Here is a 23,781-nt window from a genome sequence, read left to right on the forward strand (position 1 = left end):
AGGGTCAGTCCCTCCATGTCCACCTTCTTCATTTACTAAAGGATATAACACATTGACATTCTTTTCCCTTTTATCCTTTCCTTTTCAGGGTGAGGGATTCATTTTCTTCTCTCATCATATGAAAAGAATTCCATCTTTTGGGACCTGTTCTGGTTTAGTGGGGACATGGTCCAGGGTGACAGGGTTCAGCATTTCAGGTCCTGCCAAATCCTGCCTGGGGGCAGGGGCAGGATGTTACTGCCACGTTTTGGTGCAGAATTTCTGAAAATCCTGTATTCAAACCTGGCTTCCAGGTCGGTAGGAAGATGTGTTTGTCAAGGTAAGAAGATAGGACACACTTGATTTGATAGTTTTTTTAAGCTTGCTTTAGAACATTAAAATATTGAGACATATTGTATATGGATATCCATTTGTATTCTAGCCCTGGTCCCCCAAATGTCAGGGATGAGTCTGCCTAAATCCATTACCTTAGATATACAATGGAGTTATTCTCTCCACAATAGCTGCCAGGATTTTCCTAAAGTTTCTCTAGGTTGGCTCCAAATTTCATTGCTTGGAGAAGCTGAATGTCAACCTCAGATATAGATTTTCCACTGTACCTTCCCTCCTAGGGAGCATTTGTGAAAATGTTGATTAATCATGGTTCTACAGAAACTTTTGTGCCAACTTTGCCACCATTCAGACAGGTGTTTTTGTTCTTTTTTTTTTAACATTTTAAATTTTAAAAAAAAATTCAATTTAGGTAACGTATAGTGTATTATTAGTTACCGGGGTAGAATTTAGTGATTCATCAGTTGCATATAAAACCCAGGGCTCATTTCATCAAGTGTCCTTTTAATGCCCATCACCCAGTTACCCCTTCCTCCCACCCACCTCCCCTCCAACAACCCTCAGTTTGTTGTTACGTCTTTTTTTTTTTTTAAGATTTTATTTATTTATTTGACAGAGAGACAGAGACAGCGAGAGAGGGAACACAAGTAGGGGGGAGTGGGAGAGGGAGAAGCAGGCTTCCTGCTGAGCATTGAGCCCGATGCAGGGCTCGATCCCAGGACCCTGGGATCATGACCTGAGCTGAAGACAGCCGCTTAACCAACTGAGCCACCCAGGCGCTCCCGTTTGCTGTTATGTCTTAAGTCATTTTGTTTATGTTTGTATTTGGGCTTCATCTACTTCCAAAAGGAATTTGAGGTGGCTTACAACGAAACTGTACAAGAGGGCAGTTAAAGATGCTGCCTGAGGAAATCTTCTGTCCCAGAATGAGATGGCTTGTTCCTGTATCTGAGCATTACAGTTGCTTCTAGATTTCCTGGCAGCCAAGACAAAATGGGAAACCAGATGGGGTATGTAGTACTTATTGCCTGAGTCTATTCAGTCAGTGAGTATTTTCTCCTGGCATGCGATGCAGAGAGGAATCCCTTATGTGGATTCTTATATAAGGGGCCTCAAATGACAAAATGGGCAATTGTCATTTTGCAGAAAATGCAAAGCTTTTCCTATGGGCTTTATTTTGTCTTTTCAAATTTTTATTTAAATTCTAGTTAGTTAACATATAGTGGATTTTGGTTTCAGGAGTAGAATTTAGTGATTCATCACTTATATACAACACCCAGTGCTCATCACAACAAGTGCCCTCCTTAATGCCCATCACCCATCTAGCCCCTCCCCCACCCACATCCCTCCATCAACCCTCAGTTTGTTCTCTGTCCTTAAGAATATCTTATGGTTTGCTTCTCTCTCTCTCTTTCCTTCCCATATGTTCATCTGTTTTGTTTCTTAAATTCCACATATGAGTGAAATGATGGTATTTGTCTTTCTCTGACTGACTTATTTCACTTCGCAAATACACCCTAGCTCCATCCATGTTGTTGCAAATGGCAAGATTTCATTATTTTATTAAAAAATTATTTATTTATTTGAGAGAGAGAGAGCACATGTGAGCATGAGTGTGGGGAGGGGCAGAGGGAGAGAATCTTCAAGCAGAATTCCTACTGAGCACAGAGCCCGCCCTGGGGCTCTATCTCAAGACCCATGAGGTCATGATCTGAGTTGAAACCAAGAGTCAGACTTTAACTGACTGAGCCACCCAGGCACCCCAAGATTTCATTCTTTTTTGATGGCTGAGTAATATTCCAGTGTGTGTGTGTGTGTGTGTGTGTGTGTGTGTGTGTATACCATATCTTCTTTTTTTAAATGTATTTTTTTGTTTTACTTATTCATTCAAGACACAGAGTTACACACACACAGAGAGAGAGAGAGAGAGCATGAGCAGGGGGAGAAGCAGAGGGAGGGGGAGAAGCAGGCCCCCCGCCGAGCAGCGAGCCCGACGCAGGCCTTGATCCCAGGACCCTGGGATCATGAACTGAGCCGAAGGCAGACACTTAACCATCTGAGCCACCCAGGTGCCCTACACACCATATCTTCTTTATCCATTCATCAGTCAATGGACATTTGGGCTTTCTCCATAGTTTGGCTATTGTTGATAATGCTGTTATAAACACTGGGGTGCATGTACCTCTTCAAATCTGTATTTTTATATCCCTTGGCTAAATACCTAGTAGTGAAATTGCTGGGTCTATGGTAGCCCTATTTTTAACTTTTTGAGGAACCTCCATACTGTTCTCCAGAGTGGCTACCCCAGCTTGCCTTCCCACCAAAAGTGTAAGAGGGTTCCCCTTTCTCCATATCCTTTCTTTTTTTTTTTTTAAGATTTTATTTATTTGACAGAGAGAGACACAGCGAGAGAGGGAACACAAGCAGGGGGAGTGGGAGAGGGAGAAGCAGGCTTCCTGCCAAGCAGAGAGCCCGATGTGGGGCTCGATCCCAGGACCCCGGGATCATGACCTGAGCCGAAGCAGAGGCTTAACGACTGAACCACCCAGGCGCCCTCCTTTCTCCATATCCTTGCCAACATCTGTTATTTCCTAAGTTGTTAATTTTAGCCATTCTGACAGGTGTGAGGTAATATCTCATTGTAGTTTTGATTTGTATTTCCCTGATGATGAGTGATGTTGAGCATCTTTTCGTGTGTCTGTTAGCCACCTGGATGTCTTCTTTGGAAAAACGTCTGTTCATGTCTTCTCATTTCTTAATTGGATTATTTGTTTTTGTTTTTGTTTTTTTTTTTTTTTTGGGTGTTGAGTCTGATAAGTTCTTTATGACCTCTAGTTTTTCTATTGACCCTTGCTAAAAGTCAGGGCCTGACATTAAATTGTTCTTCAGTGAACACCTCTCAATGGAAGCTGGGCTAATATTGCCTCAGCACCCTGCTTTCCTGTGACTTTATAGTTTAGGGGGAACATTTAGAAAGCCTGGGTGAATGAGGTGGTTGCTATGGCTCTGAAAGTGGTTCTGAGGGACTTTCTTAACAAGACAGAAATTCGGATGGCTAGATCTGACTGCACAGAAATAAAAATGTTCTGGTTGACAGAACATACAGAGATCAAATGAGAAATGATAGAGAGGAAATATTTGCAAGACAGACAAGTGGTTAATATATATAGTAATATAAAGAGCTCTCAGAAGAATATCTCAATAGGAAGTGAACAAAGAATACGAACAGGGGATTAATGTGGTTAGTTCTATGTGTCAACTTGGCTAGGAGATAGCACCTAATTACTTAATTAAACATTAATCTATCTGCTGCTGTGAAGGTACATTATGGATACATATATTATTATGGATTTGCAATCAGTTGACTTGTAAGTCTTCAATAATCTGGGTGGGCCTCATCCAATTAATTTAAGGAAGTTAGAGCAAAACTGAGGTTTCCCTGAGGAAGAAGGAATTCTGTTCAAGATTGTAGCATCAGCCTCTGCCTGAGAATTTCCAGCCTGCCAGGCTGCCCTACAGATTTTGGACTTGTCAGCCCCCTAGAGCCAAATCCTTGAAGGAAATCTCTCTCAATATATTTCATACTGGCACTGTTTCTCTGACACAGTATAACACATAATGCTTTGATAAAAGTATGATAATGGTCAATGTTGGTTGAGAGTTGGGGAAACAGGAGCTCATACATGCATCATTGGTTGGAGCATACATTAGGGCATTTTTTTGTTTTGTTTTGTTTTTAAGATTTTATTTATTTGAGAGATAGAGAAAGAGAGCAAGAGAGAAAGAGTGAGCACAAGCAGGGTTAGGGGCAGAGGAAGAGGAAGAAAGACAAGCAGGCTCCCCGCTGAGCAGGGAGCCCACCCTGGGGCTTGATCCCAGGACCCTGAGATCATGACCTGAATTGAAGGCAGACATTTAACCGACCGAGCCACCCAGGTGCCCCACTGGGGAATTTTGAAGAACAACTGACAATATCTATCAAAGTCACAAATGCAAATTCCTTTGACTCAACAGTTCTATGGTTTTACTTGTAAAATTTCACCAAGATGCGCATACAAGGATGTTCATGGTAGGAGGTGTAAGAGCAAATAATTCAGCAATTGGGCCTGCTTAAGTAAACTGTAGAATATCCATGTGATGAAATACTGTGGAACCCATAAAAGAATGAGGTAGGGGCGCCTGGCTGGCTGAGTCAGAGGAGCATGTGACTCTTGATCTCGGGGTTATGAGTTCAAGCCCTACTGGGTATAGAGATGACTTAAAAAAAAAAAAAAAAAAGAATGAGGTAGATCTGTATGTGCTCTTTGGGGAAAATGATATTATGGAGTAAAAGAAGAAGGGGCAGAGAGGTATGCTTGTGTGCTGACTTATGTTGACTTCACTTGGGTGTATATGCTGATTATGCATACACTTTAAAAAAATTTTTTATTGTTATGTTAATCACCATACATTACATCATTAGTTTTTGATGTAGTGTTCCATGATTCATTGTTTGTGCATAACACCCAGTGCTCCATGCAGTACGTATCCTCTTTAATACCCATCACGAGGCTAACCCATCCCCCCACCTCCCTCCCCTCTAGAACCCTCAGTTTGTTTTTCAGAGTCCATCGTCTCTCATGGTTCATCTCCCCCTCCGATTTACCCCCCTTCGTTCTTCTCCTCCTGCTATCTTCTTCTTCTTTTATTTTTCTTAACATATATTGCATTATTTGTTTCAGAAGTACAGATCTGTGATTCAACAGTCTTGCACAATTCACAGCGCTCACCATAGCACATACCCTCCCCAATGTCTATCACCCAACCACCCCATCCCTCCCACCCCCCACCACTCCAGCAACCCTCAGTTTGTTTCCTGAGATTAAGAATTCCTCATATCAGTGAGGTCATATGATACATGTCTTTCTCTGATTGACTTATTTCACTCAGCATAACACCCTCCAGTTCCATCCACGTCATTGCAAATGGCAAGATCTCATTCCTTTTGATGGCTGCATAATATTCCATTGTGTATATATACCACCTCTTCTTTATCCATTCATCTGTCGATGGACATCTTGGCTCTTTCCACAGTTTGGCTATTGTGGACATTGCTGCTATAAACATCGGGGTGCACGTACCCCTTCGGATCCCTACATTTGCATCTTTGTGGTAAATACCCAGTAGTGATTATGCATACACTTTTTTTCAGGGCGACAGCAGAGGCTGACTGTGGCTACCTTTAAGGTTCTGGGAATGCAGAGAAGACTTTTACTTGTTGCTTTATGTCTTTCTATTCCTTCCTTCCTTCCTTCCTTCCTTCCTTCCTCCCTCCCTCCCTCCCTCCCTCCCTCCCTCCCTCCCTCCCTCCCTCTCTCTCTCTCTCTCTCTCTTTCTTTCTTTCTTTCTTTCTTTCTTTCTTTCTTTCTTTCTTTCTTTCTTTCCTTCCTTCCTTCCTTCCTTCTTTCTTTCCTTCCTTCCTCCTTTCTTTCTCTCTCCTTCCTTCCTTCCTTTTCTTCCTCCTCCTCCCATTCTTCTTCTTCTTCAAAACATTGCTTGCATTACATTTTTACAAAAGTGTTAACTGGGAATATTTGAGAGTGCGCATCATGAACCATGTTTTCTTTTTGTACTTTTCTCTATTAAAAATCCCTAATAAGTGTAATAAACTGATTGATGAAGTAAACTCCTACATGAGTGATCCTTTACTTAACCTGGAATAAATTGCTTTTCTACAGAAAAGAGCAAAACATTGGTTTTGGAGACACATGCATATATTAAACAGCAATTGTCTCAGCATGGGGGGATCAGGAGTGATTTAAAATGCATTCTTTATGTTCATTTACATTCCATTCTCCTTCTGTAATGAACACACATTCCTTTGTAATTCAGAAATATGTCTGGTATGTGTTGGGGAGACACACTGTGCTGGGTAACTCAGGTAAAAGCAAAGAGCAAGGCCAATGTCTAGCCTAACTGTTGCTGAACAATTGCTTGATTTTTTTCTTCCAAATAAATCCAGCCCACTAAAACAGTGCTTAAAAAAAGATCAGGTCCTCTGGGCAAAGGGAGCCTGAATGATAGCAATTTCACTTTGTCGATTTCAGTGAGTGTTACCTTAGATTCCTGAGGGGTGGGTGGCAAAGCAGCCCACACTCTGTCCTGAACATCGCAGCACTCTTTCACCTGTCCTTCCAGAGTGTTAACCCACTCTTTGGAGACCTGTGTTTTTTTCAAAAATAAACTTTGCCTCTGCCTGAGTGCCTGGATAAGAACTTGGTTGAGACTCAGTTTCCCATTCCATAGACTGCAGAAAAACGGCATTAGATCTGGAAGATGTTAAGGTTAGTGTTATCAGTGACTTGTTTTGTTAAGCCAATTTCTAGTTCATGACAATACATTCTTTCATTTTGGGAGAACCTGTTTTAGAAATAGCCATGGAGTGGATACTCTGCTGACCCCCAGCTCAAGGATGTGCTGTCTTATTAACTCTTGGCTGTCAGGTTCCCTACTCATTGTGAACACTGAGTGGGACCAAAGGGCAGCTGGCTTCTGTCTCAACTTCTCTAGTAGGAAGCAGGATGGCAGGTTTTATGAGCTAGGCCCAGGGTTGAATCCTGGCTTTGCCAATTACTAGCATGTGACTTTGGACAAGTTACTTGCTCTCCGAGCCTAGATTTCTTTGTCTGAAAAATGGGGATAACATCACCTTTCCTCTATATTTGTAGTGAGGATTTGATGTGATAACTATATAAAATATAGAGTGTAGCACAAAGTGGGTAGAAAAGATGAAGTGTGGTTGGGCCCAAGGTGAACTGAGTTCAGGATGGTTGCTGAGAACAGCTATGGTTTATGATGGTACAGAGTTCCTTAGCAGAGCTTACAGGACCAGGAGAAGAATGACAATGCAGTGAAAACAATTCTTTTGTGTATTCATTTTCCTACAATTATTTACTGAGCATCTACTATGTATCAGATATGTTTTCATACAATGCAGTGTAAACAATTCTTTTGTGTATTCATTTTCCAACAATTATTTACTGAGCATCTATTATGTATCAGATGTGGTGTTAGCCACTGGGGATACAGCCCTCATGGATCTTCTAATCCAGAGTGGGAGAGACCCAACAAAACCAACCCTTTCAGTACAGGACCTCCTCCCCCCGTGAATAGATTGGGTTCTGAAAATACTGCAGTTTGCAAGTCCAAAGTGACCAAGAAAAGTAGTTTGAACAAATCTCTGTTCCTTGTAACCAATTAATGCATCGACACACACAGGTAATACACATGCATACACACTACATGTGTGCACCCAAATCACCATAGCACACACAGCGTGCATGCACACACACAACATACATGTGTGCACACATAGCATTAGCAGTACAATATGCATATGTATACACAGCTCCCACACATGCTCACATACAAACACGAACAGGTCACACATGTTCATCCATGCATGCACACATATCCACAAGCACTTATATTCATGCATGAGCATGTGTTTGTGTGCGCACACACACATACACAGGTGCTTTAGGGCAGGGGAACCTCAGATGATCCATCCAATCCTTTCTTTCACAGATGGGGACATGGGAGCCCAGGGAGGGAGCTGACATATGCAGAAGTTAATGGCCAAGCCAGGACTAGAGCTTCCAGTAGGTTTTGGAGGATGCAGGGCCCCCAGAACAACCTGACTTTCCTGTAGTCCCCAGAGGCACTTGTTTTGAGGAGCCGTCTTGCCATCATTCAGAGACACTCAGATAATTCTGTTCTTGACTCAAAAGGGAATTCTCCTTGTGTTACAGGATTTTTATTCCCATGGTGCCCGCTGTTCTTGGTCATGCCGCTTCGAAAAATGAAGAGGTAGACCAGATGAAGAGTGGTGGGCAGCAAGGCAGAGTTTATTGAGCAAGAGTACAAAGCTCCCAGAGAGGGAGGGGACCCAAGAGGGTTGCCATTCTGGCATTCAGATCTTGGGGTTTTTATAAGTTCTTTTGCAGATGTACCTTGAGCATCTTGAGTGTGGGCCCGTGTGGATTGGCTGCTAAGATGTGTCAATCAGGGCTTTGATCACACACCCGTCTACCTATCGGGTTATTGTTCACGAGTTGGTCTTTGGGGCTGACATCTGAAGACTAACTGCCTTAACTTGTGATAGTGACCAATGTTTTAAGGTTAGTTGTTTTGTTTCAGGATGTTTTGCAAAAGTCACTTCTGCAGAGGCTGCTAGACAGGATGCTATTGTGGTCCTATCTAAGATGTAAAACAGGATGCTAGTGTGGTTTTGTCTTAGCTGTCCAGGCTCCCTATTTTCTTGTTGGGACCCTGGCCCTGACTACCTAATTGTCCAACTAACTCCTAACACTTGGGTAAACTGGGCCCAGGAGCAGAGGGCCGGGCCACAGGCAGGACTTTGAGCAGCTCAGATGCTGGTCATTCCTTACCCCCTATGTCCAAGAAAGGAAAGTTTACCCGCAACTCTCAAAACATCTGCTCCCTTGTTTTCCAGCGATGTCCCAGCTTGCTTAGCTCCTTAGTCATTTCCCCTGGAAGCCAAATACTGTCCTTGTTTGCAGAGGTCAATGTCTCTCAACATAAGTGTACAGTGCAGAGGATGGGCTTGTTGAGCAATGGGGACGGAGGGCTGACCGAGCCCTCACTCCAAATTGTTGATCTTACTTTATGGTCTGGAGATATGTAAAGTGGAAAGCTGTCTCTGGCCACATCCTGGAAAAGCTTGGCTTATCAGCTGTTGTGTTTTTTTATGTGTGTGCAAATAAGCCTCCTCCATACCTTCTCATTCCTAATTAGGGTGTGAGGGGCTTATGTCCTTCCTTGGGACTCTCTTGCTTCTCAAGATGTCACAGGGTGTGTGTGACACTTAGCAAAAGTAGCTCCAGGGGCAAAATATGAGAAAGGGCCCTATCATTTCCTGGCTTCTGTGCTCCACCTTGGGGCTTGCTGGGGTCTTGATGGGAGGGATGGGGGATGGGCACAAAGTTGTCAGAAAGAAGGAGTAAGACAGGCAAAGCTGGTGCTGACCTTCTTCCTACTTCCATAGATAGCTATTATAAGGGGGGAGTGAGGAGTGAGGGTGTAGTAGCCATGAGCAATGAGCAGCTTTCTTCAAGAAGGAGGCCCTGGTATAACTGACAAGTGTCTGGAGGATTCAGGTTGGCATCATTATCCACAGGCTCTTACTTGGTGGTCTAGGGCACAGCAATGAGAGTTTCCAGTATGTTCTGAGGACAGAGGCCCCTCTTGCCCATTGGACCAGTAGGTCCCTGCTCACATATCCCTACTCTTTGAAACCCTTTCTTTGTAGTCTGGGGTTTGATACTCTCCACCTCCTCATTCCACTCTCTGGTCTAGAATCTCTCCTCTGGCTTTTGGGCTTGGGCCCAAGCTCCCCGCAGCTGAACTCCTGACCTCCTGGGCTCCCAAGGCTACACCTGAAATTCCATGTGTCTGGTATTGTGTTTCTCAGTCTCGGCTCTCCAAGACTTCTGTGATGGAGTTGAGTTCGCTCCGCCCAGTCTTCCTACCAGAGGAAAAGGATTGAGTAAGAGCCAGCCCCAACCACTGGGTCTGTGTCTGCAAATTTCCACCAAAGCCTAGAAGGAGTAGCAAAGTCCTCCTTTTAGAGAATCCTCCATGGCTGCAGATAGGAGGGTATTTCTCAAAACCTTACTCATGATCACTGAGACTTGTTGCATTGCTTCTTGCCTTGAGATTTCACCCCTTCTACCTCCTTCCTCTTTTCACATCTTCACCAGTGGGAAGTGGCCAAAGGAGGAAGTGCAAGAGTGGGGAAAGCAGAAGGTTGGAAGATGCTGGAGCTGGGTCAGAGTTGACTGGCTCCATCAAGAGGGGCTTGTGCGAAGAGAAAATGAACCTGTTGCTGCTCTTCCTCCTCCTCTTCCAGCTTGCAGGTGAGGGGGGCCTGGGTCTGTACCAGAGAATAGCTTCTGGGGCAGGATGAAGTGGCTGGTGGAGGGAGGAGGGGGCCCAGCAAGGGGTCCTTCTGGGTAACAGGCTCCATTTCTAAGCAGTTTCTCCAAGTAGTGAATCTGTGTGTGTCATCCACCCTATTCCTCACCCTGCACAAGGAATAATTCCTGACCACCCAGAGGTTGATTGTTCCAAATGGACTTGGACTGATGGGCCCCCCTGGTCTAAGAGAAACAGAGGAGCCCTGGTTGCTCAGGAGAGCTGGTGAACACTTGCTCCTGCACGGTCACCTTCAAGAATGCCTTACGAGGAAGGGAAGGAGTGAGGATGGAGGTGGCTTTGGAGGAAAGAAAGCAGAGAGTTTGCCAGACAGGGAGGGAGACGTGGTTCTAGGCATCTGGGGCAGAAGGAAATAGTAGAAGTTGCTGAGGGACTGAGATAGGGATGGTGGTGGAAGGAAACTGTAAGTTGATGGATACCATTTTGATTAAAAATTAAGGGGATTTTTCTTGACCTGGAAATGCTGGAGGGCTGCAGGGCTCGGTTTTGGGCTTCTCTCTCTAGAGCTCTAGAGCCATTCCCTCACTGATCTCCTCCCCTCTCTCGGCTTAAATACCACCTCTGTACAGATGGCACCTGATGTTGTATCGTTAGCCTGGACATCACCCTGGACCCCAGACTCTTTTGGTCAACTGCGCATTCAACTCTCCACTAAGATGTTGACATTTCAGATGTGACTTGAGCATATCTTCCCCTCTCGAATTCCTTCTCTTCCATCTTTGTGTTTGGCACACTTTGTGTTTGGTACTTTTTTGGTACTCGGGCAAAATCTGAGGTCATTCATCTCTTCTCTCATATCCCATAATGATCCTTAGGAAATTCAAGCCAGATCTTGTCTTTCCTCTGGTCAAAACCCTCTAATGACTTCCTATCCTACTCAGAGTAAAAACATAGAGTTCTTCCAGAAGCTAAAAGGTGCACCACCTTGTTCTCTCACCGCATCATCTCCCTGATCACCTCTTCTACTCTGCTCCCTCGGCTCAACCCACTGCAGCCAAAATGGCCTCTTAGATGTTCTTTGAACATGTTAGGTACACTTCTGCCTCAGGGCCTTTGCACTTGTTCTCTCTGCCCGGAATGCTCTTCTTCATATAGCCACTTTGATTTTCACTGAGGCCTGCATTGATAAGAAACCTCATTAAAATAGCAATTCCCCTGCATTATTTTTCTCTACGTCTGATTCCTCCCTTCCCCCACCTTGAGAGAACATAAGCCATAGGAAGGCAGGGATTTTTGCTCCTGCAAACATACGAGGTATAGATTAGACAAATAGCAAGTATTAGTTGAGTGAGTGAATGTAACTCACGGAGAGGGAAAAATAGGATTACCATACTCCCCATCTTTTTTTTTTCATAGAACTGAACACTTGAAACTCTTGACGTTAGCTGTAGAGGACATGCATTGCTCATGAGCATGTAAAATGGTGCAGCTACTTTGGAAAACAATTTGACATTCCTCAAAATGATAAACATATGGTTACCACATGATCCAGCAATTCTACTCCTAGGTGTATACCCAAGAGAATTGAAAACATGTGTCCATGTAAAAACTTGTTTTCAAATGCTCATGGCAACATTACCCATAATCGTTAAAAACTGGAAACACCCTAAATGTACATCAACTGATGGACGAATAAATAAATGTGGCATACCCATACAATGGAATATTATTCAGCTATAAAAACAAATGAATATGGACACATGCTGCAACACAGACCAACCTTGGAAACATTGTGCTAAGTGAAAGGATCCAGACACAAGAGGCCATCTATTATACCATCCCATGCCTATGAAATATCTGAAATACCTAAATTCATAGAAACGGGAGGTAGATTAGTGGTTGCAACGGGCTGGGGGAAGGAGTAAGGGAGAGTGGCTGCTACTGAGTCAACGGTTTCTTGCTGGGGTGATGAAAGGGAATTTGGTGTGGTGATGGTTGCAGAGCTTTGTGATTGTCCTAAGAACTGCTGAGTCATACACTTTAAAAGGATGAATTGTGTAGTATGGGAATCATATGTCAGTATGAACATAATCAAGGAGCAAAGGGAAGAATCAGGAGTGGTGGAGTTCTCCTGGTAGAAAAGTCTCCAGGTAGCATTTGGCATTGTGTGGATCTCAGGCTCTGGAAGAAGGTGTTCGTGGCAAGTGGACAGCCCTTTATGATTTGTGAGTATTTTACGTGGTCGAATTTGATCATTCCATCATTCAGAGAAATGAAAATGATACCTCCAAGAAGTGGTAGGTGCTGTAAGGAGACCTGAGCTAGGTGACCTGACACAGTGAGCCTCAGGGAGCAGGGGGTTGGTGCTATCGATGGGGTGGGCTGCAAGGAGCCTCTGGGAGGAGATGTCTGAGCAGAGGCCTGGAAGACGAGAAGGAGCAGGGACTTAGGATCGGGGGCAGGTTTTCAGGCACAGGCCAATAGTGAGCACAAAGGCTGTGATAGGGACACGAGCCTGGCCTGAGCGGGCCTGAGGAGTGGACGGGCTGTGTGGCTTCCTCATGTGCTTCAGAACAGCCTGGTGGGGCAGACTGGGAGGATACCACTGTGTCTGGGGGAAAAGTCTTAGGGGAAGAAAGTGACATGTCCAGGACCATAACGCTGGTAAAGGCAAAGCTGGGGATGGGTGATAAGAAAGAAGAAGGCAGACTCTGGGTGAGCCTTTAGGAGGCAAATCAGCAGGGCAGCGAATGCACAGAAAGGACTGCTTCTTCTTTCCCCCGACATCTGGAAACAGGGGAAGTTGGCGAGCAGATGTGAGAGTAGCGCAGGTGTGTGTGTGCGTGTGTGTGTGTGTGTGCATGAGCGCGATCAAGGCAGAGTGGGAACATCAACTGGAAGCCAGCAAGCACAGCTGTGTGCTAAGCAGGAACCTGGTCTGTGCTGTGAACCTTTGTGCCCCCCTCACTAGCCTCTCCCACTGAACTTCCCGTAACAAGCAACCAATTTACCCTGCACTGCTTCCCACTTCTAAAGAGTTTATTGTTTCCAAGGTATACAAGAAACAAACACCAACTAGAGTTCCCACTGGTTTTACAGCCTTCACTTTCTGTGAGAAAGGAAGAGATTGGTATCCTGTATTTTCAGAGAAACATTAGCTGCTTTGTCCACCTTCAGCCTCACCCTAAGTGGTGGCAGACGGGGACAAGACCCACGTGTGCTGGCCCAGAGTGGAGACTGGCTGACGTCCTGTGCTGTGCTGGGGTTGGGGTCCATCTTGTCCTTCTCTGACGGTGAGCCTGTCACCTCACCTTGGGGCTCAGCTTCTTCCTCATCTGGGATTACTCCAGATCCACTAGTCTGGGAGTAACCATGCCTACTGAGGATGCTGCTCCTTGGGGCTCAAGGCTGCCTTTTTTTTTTTTTTTAAAGATTTCATTTATTTATCTGAGAGAGAGAGTGAGAGAGAGGGAACATGAGCAGGGGGAGCGGCAGGCAGAGGGAGAGGGAGAAGCAGACTCCCCGCTGAGCAGGGACCCCGCTATGGGGCTCGATCCCAGGACCCTGAGATCATGACCTGAGCCTAAAGCAGATGCTTCGCCGACGGAGCCACCCAGGCGCCCCCCTCAGGGCTGCCTTCTGTGTCAGGAGGGTTCAGACAGCAGGGCTGGTGCTCTGCCGAGTTTGGTGGGGAGTGGGCCCCTGGAAAGATGGTTCCAGGAAGCGAGTGGAGCAGACAGTTCAAGAGTGGAGGCCCAACTCCAGTACTCAGGTGGAAGTCAGAGTCTAAAAGGGTCACCAGGGCTGCGTTCCTTCTGGTGGCTTTGGTGGAGAATCAGATTCCTTGACTTTTCCACGACCCGGAGGCTGCTGTGTCCTTGGTGTGTGGCGCCACCTCATCTTCAGTGTCCCTTCTCCTGCTCTGACTCTGACCCTCCTGCCTCCCTCTGATAAGGACCTTGGGCCCACCCAGATGCTCCAGGATAATCTCTCCATCTCAAGATCCTTAATTTAGTCACATCTACAAAGTCCCATTTTGCCATGTGAGCTTTACCGTATTTTACAGGTTCTGGGGATTAGGACATAGTCATCCTTAGGAAGCCATTATTCTGCTCACCATGCCACGGAACCGCCCTGTCTAGGCATTATTCTCGCCCCCCCCATCATTTTGAAAGTAACAAATGCTCATTGTTGATACTTAGGAAATTACAGGAAAAAAATGAAGAGTTAGGAAAAATAAAAAACTTTATGTCCCTGATCTTAATGCCCAAGGCAACCTGATGTTCATTTAATATTTTTACTTATTTCCTTTTAATCTTTCCTTCTATGCGTATTTTAAAAGTTGGTTGAGATTATGCTGTATTGATGTTTTAAAAAAACATTTTCACTTCCTATGAGGATTTTCCACATAATTAACAGTATTTCTAAGCATAATTATCAGTGTCTGCATTATATTTTGTTGTTTATTTATTTTCCTAATTGGTGGATGTTAACCTTATTTCCTTTATTTTTGCTCTTTAAATAATTATGTAATGAATCTTGGTGCATATGTTTTTGTTAGCTTCTCTGATTATTTCCTGAGGACCAAATCCTAGACATATGATCACTGGAGGAAAGGTCATGATTATTTTGATACATAATTGCCACATTGCTTTCGGTATTGGTTGAACCCGTTACATCCTTACCAGCAGCTTCTCTGTGTGTCCCTGCCACGTCACCCATGTCAGCAATATAGTAGTCACAAAAACTTGGTTGGTTTCATATGTGAAAATGACATCACTTTAAAATGTTTTCATTTGCTAGATTATGTAAATGGAACACTTCCAATTTTATCATCCACCTGAATTTCCTCTTTGTGACTTGCCTTTTCTTGCCCCTTACCAATTTTCTAAATGGAGTCTTAATGTGCATCTTTTATACACTCTCTAAAAAATGATTATTAATCTTTTTCTACGTTATTGGTTCTAAATATTTCTTGCAGTCTGTTTTTTGCCTCCCTTCAGTCGTTTTGGGGGTTTATCCAATATCCATGTCACATTTATATGCGGCCAAATTCACAGACTCTTGTGTGATGTCTTCCATGAATTTTTAAGCTTAGAAAGTGCTCCCTTTCATTCAGAAATATTGTAGAGGCTCACTTCTGTGTTCTTCTAGTTTAAGAAGTGATTTGCTATTATATGTTGACCTTCTTAATCTCCCTGCGTTTACCTAAGTGGAGCACGGGGAGAGGTGACAGCATCCAGCCACACTTGTGGGAAACCCTTCCCCTCCCCACTTATCTTTTTAGTGTCCTATGGTACAAAAGGCCACACATTGTATGACTATGTGTACATGAAATGTAGATTTCAGAATAAAGAAATCTATAGACAGGACGTAGGTTAGTGGGGGAGCAAATCAGGAGTATAGGGTTTCTTCTGAGGTGATGAAAATATTCTAGAAATAGAGGTGATGGTTGCACAGCTCTGTAAATATCCTAAAAACCCCAGAGTATATGCTTTAAAATTAAGAGTAAAATTTATGATATGTGAATTATATCTCAATTTTTAAAATGGACAAAAGTAAATTCTTAGCCTTAAACACACTTTAATTCATTTTAGAAAGGAAGAAAATGATCACTGTCTTTAACTTAGCAAATTGGAAGAGCACAAGTACTAATCTTGAGGAAAGAAGAGGAATAAAATCACATATATGAGAAATTAATAACTTAGGAAATAAAAACTAATCTCAAAAGTGGTTTGATGCAGGAAAAAAACAAGGAGGGGAGGAGAAACAGAAGGCGGACATCCTGCAGCAGGTGTAATCCACACAAATCACAGACCGCGTGTGGTCAGAATGCGTAATAATAACAGATACGGACATTTTAATTATAAAAGAATACTTTTTAAATGCAGGACTTTTTGCTAATACATACTCCATGAAATAAGTTAAATTTCTGGGAAAAACAAACCAAAACAATAGAACAGATTCAAGACCCATCAAAGAACTTGAATATTCAATATTCAAGGGAATTCAACAATATTCAGAGGGAAAACACTTTCCAGTAATCAAAGTATTTGTCCCAATAATGAATTTGCCAGATAGTTTTTTTTTAAAGATTTTATTTATTTATTTGACAGAGAGAGACACAGCGAGAGAAGGAGAGCACAAGCAGGGGCAGAGGGAGAGGGAGAAGCAGGCCTCCCACTGAGCAGGGAGCCCGATGCGGGGCTTGATCCCAGGACCCTGAGATTATGACCTGAGCCGAAGGCAGACGCTTAACGACTGAGCCACCCAGGCGCCCCTGCCAGAGTTTTGTAGATAATTTCTTAGGATTCTAAAGACACAGAGATTCCTTTGCTCTATTTATGTACTGATCTCGGCACATGGAAAAGATAGAAATCTGCCAGATTAATTGTGTAAAAGGAGCATCTCATATCAAACCTCAGCAGACAGCATAAAGAAAATTCCAGAAAAGAGCCTTCCTTAGGACTATAGGGCTGGAGCTGAGTACTGACAGCCAGGGTCAGCTAGCAGAAGGGGTTTGTGTGGCCACACTCCACTGCTGGTGGGGACATTTCGAGTGAAGCCAGTGTTTTCAAATTGAGAGGTTCCACACAAAATCTGGATTCCTGGCTACTCTAGAAAAATGAAAAGATCTGAAGCCACAGAGCCCATATCTTGCACGAAGACAACGGGCTGAAGTGAACTGGGGCCAAGGCTTCCGTTGGGTCATTTGCTCTTCAGATGACATTGACCACAGGGAGGGGGAGGAGTAGATTATCGGAAGCTGTCACTGCTCAATGTGGACATTTTTGTTTCTCTGAGATGTGTAGTTGTGCTCTTAGGTGATTTCTGTGGTGGCTTTGACCCAGTGGAGTTTTGAAGGACAAAAATCTATCTTGTGGAAGGTGTTTTACCTCTTTGACTATTATTCAACTCATCAGGCTCTTGGGTTTATTGGGGCTACTTGTGATGCAGGAGTTTGTGGCTCTGCCCTCAGGGGGTGGGGTGGGGTGTGACAAGCACATGGCTTTGTGTTTTCAGGCTCATCTGCCCTCATAGCAGTGTCCAATGCAGTGAGTGGCCCAGTGCGGGGCTCACTGACCGTGCAGTGTCGCTATGAACCCAGGTGGAAGACCTACAGTAAGTGGTGGTGTCGAGGAGCCAAGTGGAGTTACTGCCGTATCCTTGTTCAAACCGACGGATCAGAGCAGGAAGTGAAGGGTCACCATGTGTCCATCAGGGACAATCAGAAATCGCGCACGTTCACCGTGACCATGGAGGAGCTCAGGTGGAACGATACAGACACTTACTGGTGTGGGATTGAGAGATCTGGAACTGACCTTGGGGTCAAAGTTAAAGTGACCATTGACCCAGGTAAGAGTATGTGTGGGTGTGGGTGTGTCTCTTCAGGGTCTTCTCTGTCATTGTCCCTGAGGTTCCTCTCCAGTGACTTAAGGTCACTCGGAGTGAACTGTCACACAGGGGTTTGAGTCCTGATTTCTTCTAGGACCCCAACTGACCTCATGGGTTGGGAGGGACAGGGCTTCTCTTAGATGATCTCATGGCTCCCAGCACCTCCTCCAGGATGGATCAAGCCTTTCTGGGCACCTGTTTCTCTGCACAGCACAGTGCCTAGTCTGTTGTCCATAGAGATCAAGGTGATGGTCCCAGTTTCATCCGTGGACCAAAGGACCTTCTTCCCTGGGACCCAGAGACCCCAATTCCTGCCCATGCTTTCCTGGACCTCTGGTGCCCACATGTCCCTGCTCATTCTGGAGTTTGGGGCCAGGCTATTCCCACCCCCTGTTTCATACCCAGGCGGAGAGGGAAGAGGCCCAGCACAGTAGGGGTGCTGTGGTTAATTCCTGAGGTCTGAAAAGGCCTCCCCACTCGAAAGGCTGCATTTCCTTTACAGGCCATATATGCATTTGGGTCTAATGATGTTCTCTTCCTAAGTAGTTCTAGAATGCAGACACTCCTGGGAGAGGGCAGCTCAGAGGTCCCAGTGCCTTGGTTTGAATGAGCTGGTCTGTTGGGCTCTGCTTCTCTGACCCCCAGATAGGCAGCACCAGCTCACAGGGCACTTGTGGCCAGGGGACAGCACGGAGTCCACAGAGCCCCCACCCTACCTGAACCTGTGAGGCTCCAGCTGCCTTTGCGCTGAGGTAACATCAGTCCCCCCTCTAATCCTTCCAGGGCCCGCCTGACATCCTCCCTGGACCTGTACGCAGTCCTTCCTGCCTCTGAGGCTGAGTCTCCTAGCGGCCAGGGAGATATGAGCAGTCCAGGCTATAGTACTTTCCCGTGGCCCAGCTCCAGTCTCCCCCCCAACCCCCAGGTTCAAAGCGAAGTGCAGGGCTGTGGGCAGGTTAGCAGGCTGAATGGTGCATAATCTGGTTTGTATGCCTAACACCAACTACAGTATCAACCACCACCACCACCACCACCTCAACCACCATGTCCACAACGCCAGCAGAGACCAAAGGCCCCCGGACTGTGACCAGCCACCACTCCAATGGCAGGTAAGCCAGCTCCGGTGCACTGTTCCCTGTGGTCAACTTGGCCCAAACTCTTCTAATGGGGGGACTCTTTGCAGTCCCAGGTGCCATCCAGAGCTTGTCCCGAGACTCTTCTCCTCCTTTGAGAGGGCGAGGATGCCAGGGGCTCTTCCCACTTGCTATCAGGCCCCACAGTGTCCTTGGAGCCCCTCAGATCCTTCCTCCTGGAGCCCAGTACAGTCTGTAGATGTGTTGGTGCATTCATTCTTCTATCTCATTTTTACTGAATTGACTTCTACATGGTCAACCTCTTGTTGAGCTCTGGAGGCATAGACATGGAGCTGCCCTCCAGGAGCTCAGAGTGCAGGGTGGGAGACTGATAAGCAGGCAGTCAGTGCAGATGGCGTGGCCACTGTGTGTGTGTGTGTTGGGGGGGTACCGGTATCGTAGGGCCACAGGGACGGCTCTTGGTCCAAATGCCAGGAGAACAGGGAGGGCTTGGAGACATCCTGTCTCCCCTAATTACTGTTATGGCAAGAATAGCAGTACTGATGTTTGCCCCATCTCGAGAGCACCTGTCAGCTCACAGAGGGCTTTTCTGTCCATTGTCTGTTAATTCTTGGACCCTGCTTCATGAGGATGAGTAGGCAGATACAAACGCCCATCTTATAGAGGAAGAAACTGAGTCTCTCTCATGCTTCTTAGCACTCTGCCCTGCCAATGCAGCTGAAGTGGCTTTCTGGAAGCTCAGAGGCCTCTTTCCATCACCTCCTTGGCCCTTTTGACTTTGTTTCTAGACTTGCTGTGATCTCCTTTTGCTGGGCTTTCTTGTAGAATCTGGATGGGAGGTCCCCAATTCTTCTACCCCCACCCAGGAACCCCTCTCTTCACCTCTCCCATTTGCCCTCTGTTTCAAAAGTTTCTTTTTACTAACCTGCTTTTAATAAGTAATAGTTAAGGAGTTTCCTCTTTTTATGAATCAAAGCTGTATATAAGTATGAATTAGGGTCTTTGATCAGCATGAGAAGGATTCATTCATTCATTCATTCAAATAATTATTGAGCCCCCACTCATGCCTATCACTCTCTTGGGGAATACAAGAGGATATAGGAAGAACAGAATGATCAAGCTGTCTGCTCTCCAGGTACTTACAACTGAAAGATAATTAATGTGCCAGATAGAGTAATTAATTCATCGATTGATGAATTTATTCTATAAATTCTGTGACTAGTGATGAATAAGAGATAGTCTTTGCATTAGACTCAGGCTCAGGCTACCTTAACAAAGCACCACTTCCCGGGCCACTTCAAGAACAGATGTTTATTTATACACAGTCTGGAGGCCAGAAGCTGAGATCAAGGTGTCAGCACAGTTGGCTCCTTCTTGGGACTCAAAAGGAGAATGTGGTGGCTTTCGGCCATCCTTGCCACTCCTTGCTTTGTGGCACCGTGACCTCAATTTCTGCCTCTGTTGCTACATGGCCTTCTTCCTTTGCATATCTGTGTGTGGCTAAATTTCCATCTTGTAAGGACACCAGCTATTGGATTAGGACCCCTCCCAATCCAATAGGACCTCATCTTTACTTGATTACATCTGCAAAGATCTTATTTCCAAATAGGTCACCTTCACAGGTTCTGAATGAACATGAATTGTGGGGGTGGGGGACACTCTTTAATCCAGTACAGCAGGGCAAGTGTAGAAGCGGAGAGACCTTTCCAGAGCCCTTTGCCATACAATTTCCGTTAGGTGTCTAGACCCACAGAAACATTGTGGAACCCTCCTGTCCTTAAAAAAAAATTCTTTTTTTACCATCTCTTAGGACACCCAGGAGTGGGGTTCCCAGGCTAGAAACCCCAGGCTTGCAGGTCAAAAGGTGTGTGGCCCTCCTTGCTACCAGGTGGCCGGGGTGTGGCCCAGAAGCAGGAGGTGGGCCGGGGTGCATGATGTTCTTTTATTGTTTCCAGCGCTAACTCCATGAAGCTCAGCATCCTGATTCCCCTCATATTGGCTGTGTTGCTGCTTCTCCTGGTGACGGCCTCACTCTTGGCTTTGAGAAAGATGAAGCAGCAGAAGAGAGGTGATCAGATATGGCTGACGCTGCGCTGGGGCTGGGCTGGGCTGGGTGGGAGTGTGGGGCTGATGGCTGGCTCTGCTTCCACATTCTCACGGTAAATGCACCCCCCTCCTCAGAACTCACTAGGGTCTCAGCTCTTTTGCGGTGCTCTCCAGTACCCCTCCCCCGCCGCAGCCTGGGCACTCTTGTAGTCAAGGAGGAGTTGGGACTCATTCTTGCTCATCACATTTCCTCCCCAGTGTATGTCTGCGACCTAAGTTCTAAGTACTTTCTGTGTGTCTCAATATCTAGGCTTTTGAAACTACAAACCAGGAGAAAAGAACTTATTTCTGTGTTGTCTGTAAAATTGGGGATGGGTGGACAGAGAGAAACAGGAACCACAAGCACTTGAAAGTTGGTCCATAAGATGCTGACCCGGCTTTGCACCCCACTCAGAGGGCAGCCTGGAGGGGACATTTGTGTTCTAGGATTGGCCAGGCACCAGTGATGCAAGGAGGGGACGGGCTCAGCCGCCCAGCAGCCCACAGCCCACCTGAAGACTAACTGGAATTCAGTGGGACAGAGGCAACAAGACAGATAGAAATCAAGTACCGTAGAGCCGGAGAGGGAGGGATTCAGCACCCTGGGTAGCTGGGAAGACAGGTGTGACTTTGAGTTGACTCCTGAGTGACCAATCTAGTGGAGAAATGGGGGCATTCCAGGCAGGATTTCTGGCAGAAGTTAGTCTGAGCCTGCAATTGCACAGAAGGAAACTTAACTCCAGGGACACTGATTGGTGGCAGGGCGACCGGATCAGCTGATCTCCCTTCTGTGATGTGGGGGAGATGGGCGAGGTCTCCTTATTTCTCAGGTGGAGAACTGGAAGTTCAGAGAGGTGAAGTGACCAACGTCACAGAGTGTGCCATCTGAGGAGGCAGAACCAGGTCTCATCTCTCTGAGCCTGGAGCCCAATTCACCTCTTTTCTTCCAGATTTCTCTTCCCCAGACCTGGGGGCCCTGCGAGTCTAGGGGTGGGCTTTCTAATTCTGATTGTTTTTGTCTTTTAGCTGCTGGGATATCCCCAGAGCAGGTAAGAGAGTCCCTGAGGTCAGACCAGAGACCCCAGACAGCTCCTTTCTCTCTGTCCTCCTTTTCCTTCTCCCAGGAGCACTGAGGTACAAACATATCAGACAAACTATGTGCCCAGGGATCTGTGTGTTCACGGCCTGGGAGGATGGCGGGTGGACCCTGGAAACAGCCAGAAGGGAGAAGGGCTGGGAGGGGTAGGTGTGGGGGTTGCAGAGGAAGCTGGGAGAGGGGGACCCAGGGAAGCACAGGGTCTGTGCCCCTCTGGGGAAGAGGACCTGGGCTTTCTTTCCAAGGTGCTCCAGCCCCCAGAGGGGGATCTCTGCTATGCAAACCTGGCCCTGGAGCCAACCAGCACCTCCCACAACTCCTCCCAGAAGAAGGCCTGCACAAAGTCCTCCTTCTCTGCCCTGGGTGATCAGCAGGAAGTGGAATATGTCACCATGGTGTGTACTTGGTGGGGCTGCAATGGGGCTTGGAGCCTGATCTGCCATTGCCCCTGCTCTGAGGATGGGCTTTCTCCCACCCGTGGGGGCACAGAGGAGGAGGGGCAGGTGCTGGGCCAAACCATAGCCACTGAAAGACTTGCCTGTGTAGCTCCCCCACACTTTGGGCTTTTGGAAGTGTCTCCATAGCCGGCCTCAGCACTGGGGGACTCAGAGTCCCATCAGACATGGCTGTTATGCTTGGCAGTGGAGACCTGGACAGGCCTGGGATTCCATGTGAATTGTGCTGCCCTAGCGTGGAGTGGAGGGAGGGTCTTCTGCTCTGAAGGCTCTGTGCCCCCACCTCATCCAAGTCCTCCTCCTTCCCTGGGCGAAGCCTCTTGCCTGCCTCTCTGACCCCTTGGGAATCTTTATTACAGGCCCCCTTTTGGAAGGAGGACATTTCCTATGCGGCTCTGTCTTGGGAGGCTTTGAATCAGGAGTCAACCTACTACAACATGAACTACCACGTTGCCCAAGTTCCCAGCAGGAGCCACGAGGAACCCATGGAATACAGCAGCATTAGGAGATCTTAGCCTGAGCTCCAGGCTCCCCTCTCCAACCCCACACGAGGCCTGTGAGCATGTTCCTGCTCTGTCTGCTTTCTGCCCCCAGTCACTTCACGAGGACCAACCAGGGACTGAAGCCTTGGCCTTGTCTGAGGGGGCTTTCGGGAGATAGATAGGGGTCTCTCTACATCCCTTTTTCTCCCATACAGCTTAAGAGGGGGTTGGGGATATGCTCTGGAGTTGCCGAGGGAGTAATAATGATAATGATAATAATAATAATTAACCTTTATTTATTGCTTAACATGTATGGTGGGCTGAATAATGGCCCCCAAAGTTCTCTGCGTCCCAATCCCCAGAACCTGTGAATATGGCAAAGGGGGCTGTGTGGATGTATGAAGTTGAGGGTTTTGAGATGGGGAGAGTATTCTGGATTCTCCAGGTGGACCCTAAATATAATCACAAGGGTCTTGTAAGAAGGAGGCAAGAAGGTCATAGGAGGAGAAGGCAGCCGATGACAGAGGCAGAGGTTGGAGTGATGTGGCCAGAAAAGGCAAGCAATGGATTGTCCCCTGGAGCCTCTAGAAGGAACCAGCCTTGCCAACACCTTGACTTTAGTCCAGTGAAACAGATTTTGTCCTTCTGGCCTCCAGAATTATAGGAGAATAAACTGATGTTATGTTAATGAATTCAGTAAACGTGTGGTCATTTGTTATGGCATCAATAGGAAACAGATATGCTATGTGGCAGGCACCTTCCCCAAATTCTCTACCCCCAGTAACTAGCTGAATCCTTGCAACAACACTATGAGGGTGTCTTTATCATTGCCTCCATTTTACAGATGAGGAATTGAGGTTCAGAGAGGTTCAGTGATGTACCAAGTTTTATCGCTAGGAAGCGGACGA

The 23,781-nt window shown here is 46.2% G+C and overlaps 1 protein-coding gene across 7 annotated transcripts in view; it reads left to right on the top strand.

Moving 5' to 3' along the window:
* CD300LF (CD300 molecule like family member f) overlaps positions 1-23,565 on the top strand; it is a 28,705-nt gene extending 5,140 nt beyond the window's left edge. For 2 of the 7 annotated variants that reach the window (XM_088028157.1, XM_028112647.2), the window contains exons 3-10: positions 10,092-10,247; positions 17,375-17,622; positions 18,671-18,770; positions 20,566-20,619; positions 20,711-20,823; positions 21,867-21,889; positions 22,182-22,331; positions 22,751-23,565. In XM_088028157.1, coding sequence (XP_087884283.1) covers positions 10,092-10,247; positions 17,375-17,622; positions 18,671-18,770; positions 20,566-20,619; positions 20,711-20,823; positions 21,867-21,889; positions 22,182-22,331; positions 22,751-22,906 — 1,000 coding nt within the window. In that variant the 3' untranslated portion in view covers positions 22,907-23,565. Of the gene's footprint in view, positions 1-10,091; positions 10,248-17,289; positions 17,623-18,670; positions 18,771-20,565; positions 20,620-20,710; positions 20,824-21,866; positions 21,890-22,181; positions 22,332-22,750 lie in introns of all 7 variants that reach the window. The other 5 variants (XM_028112643.2, XM_028112644.2, XM_088028158.1 and 2 more) reach the window with 4 other exon arrangements.
* Positions 23,566-23,781: the final 216 nt, after the last annotated feature.

Source organism: Eumetopias jubatus, unplaced genomic scaffold (assembly GCF_037043125.1).
Source record: "Eumetopias jubatus isolate StellerSeaLion01/CBP00866 unplaced genomic scaffold, mEumJub1_p1.0 scaffold_10, whole genome shotgun sequence".
Classification (NCBI taxonomy): Eukaryota; Metazoa; Chordata; class Mammalia; order Carnivora; family Otariidae; genus Eumetopias; species Eumetopias jubatus.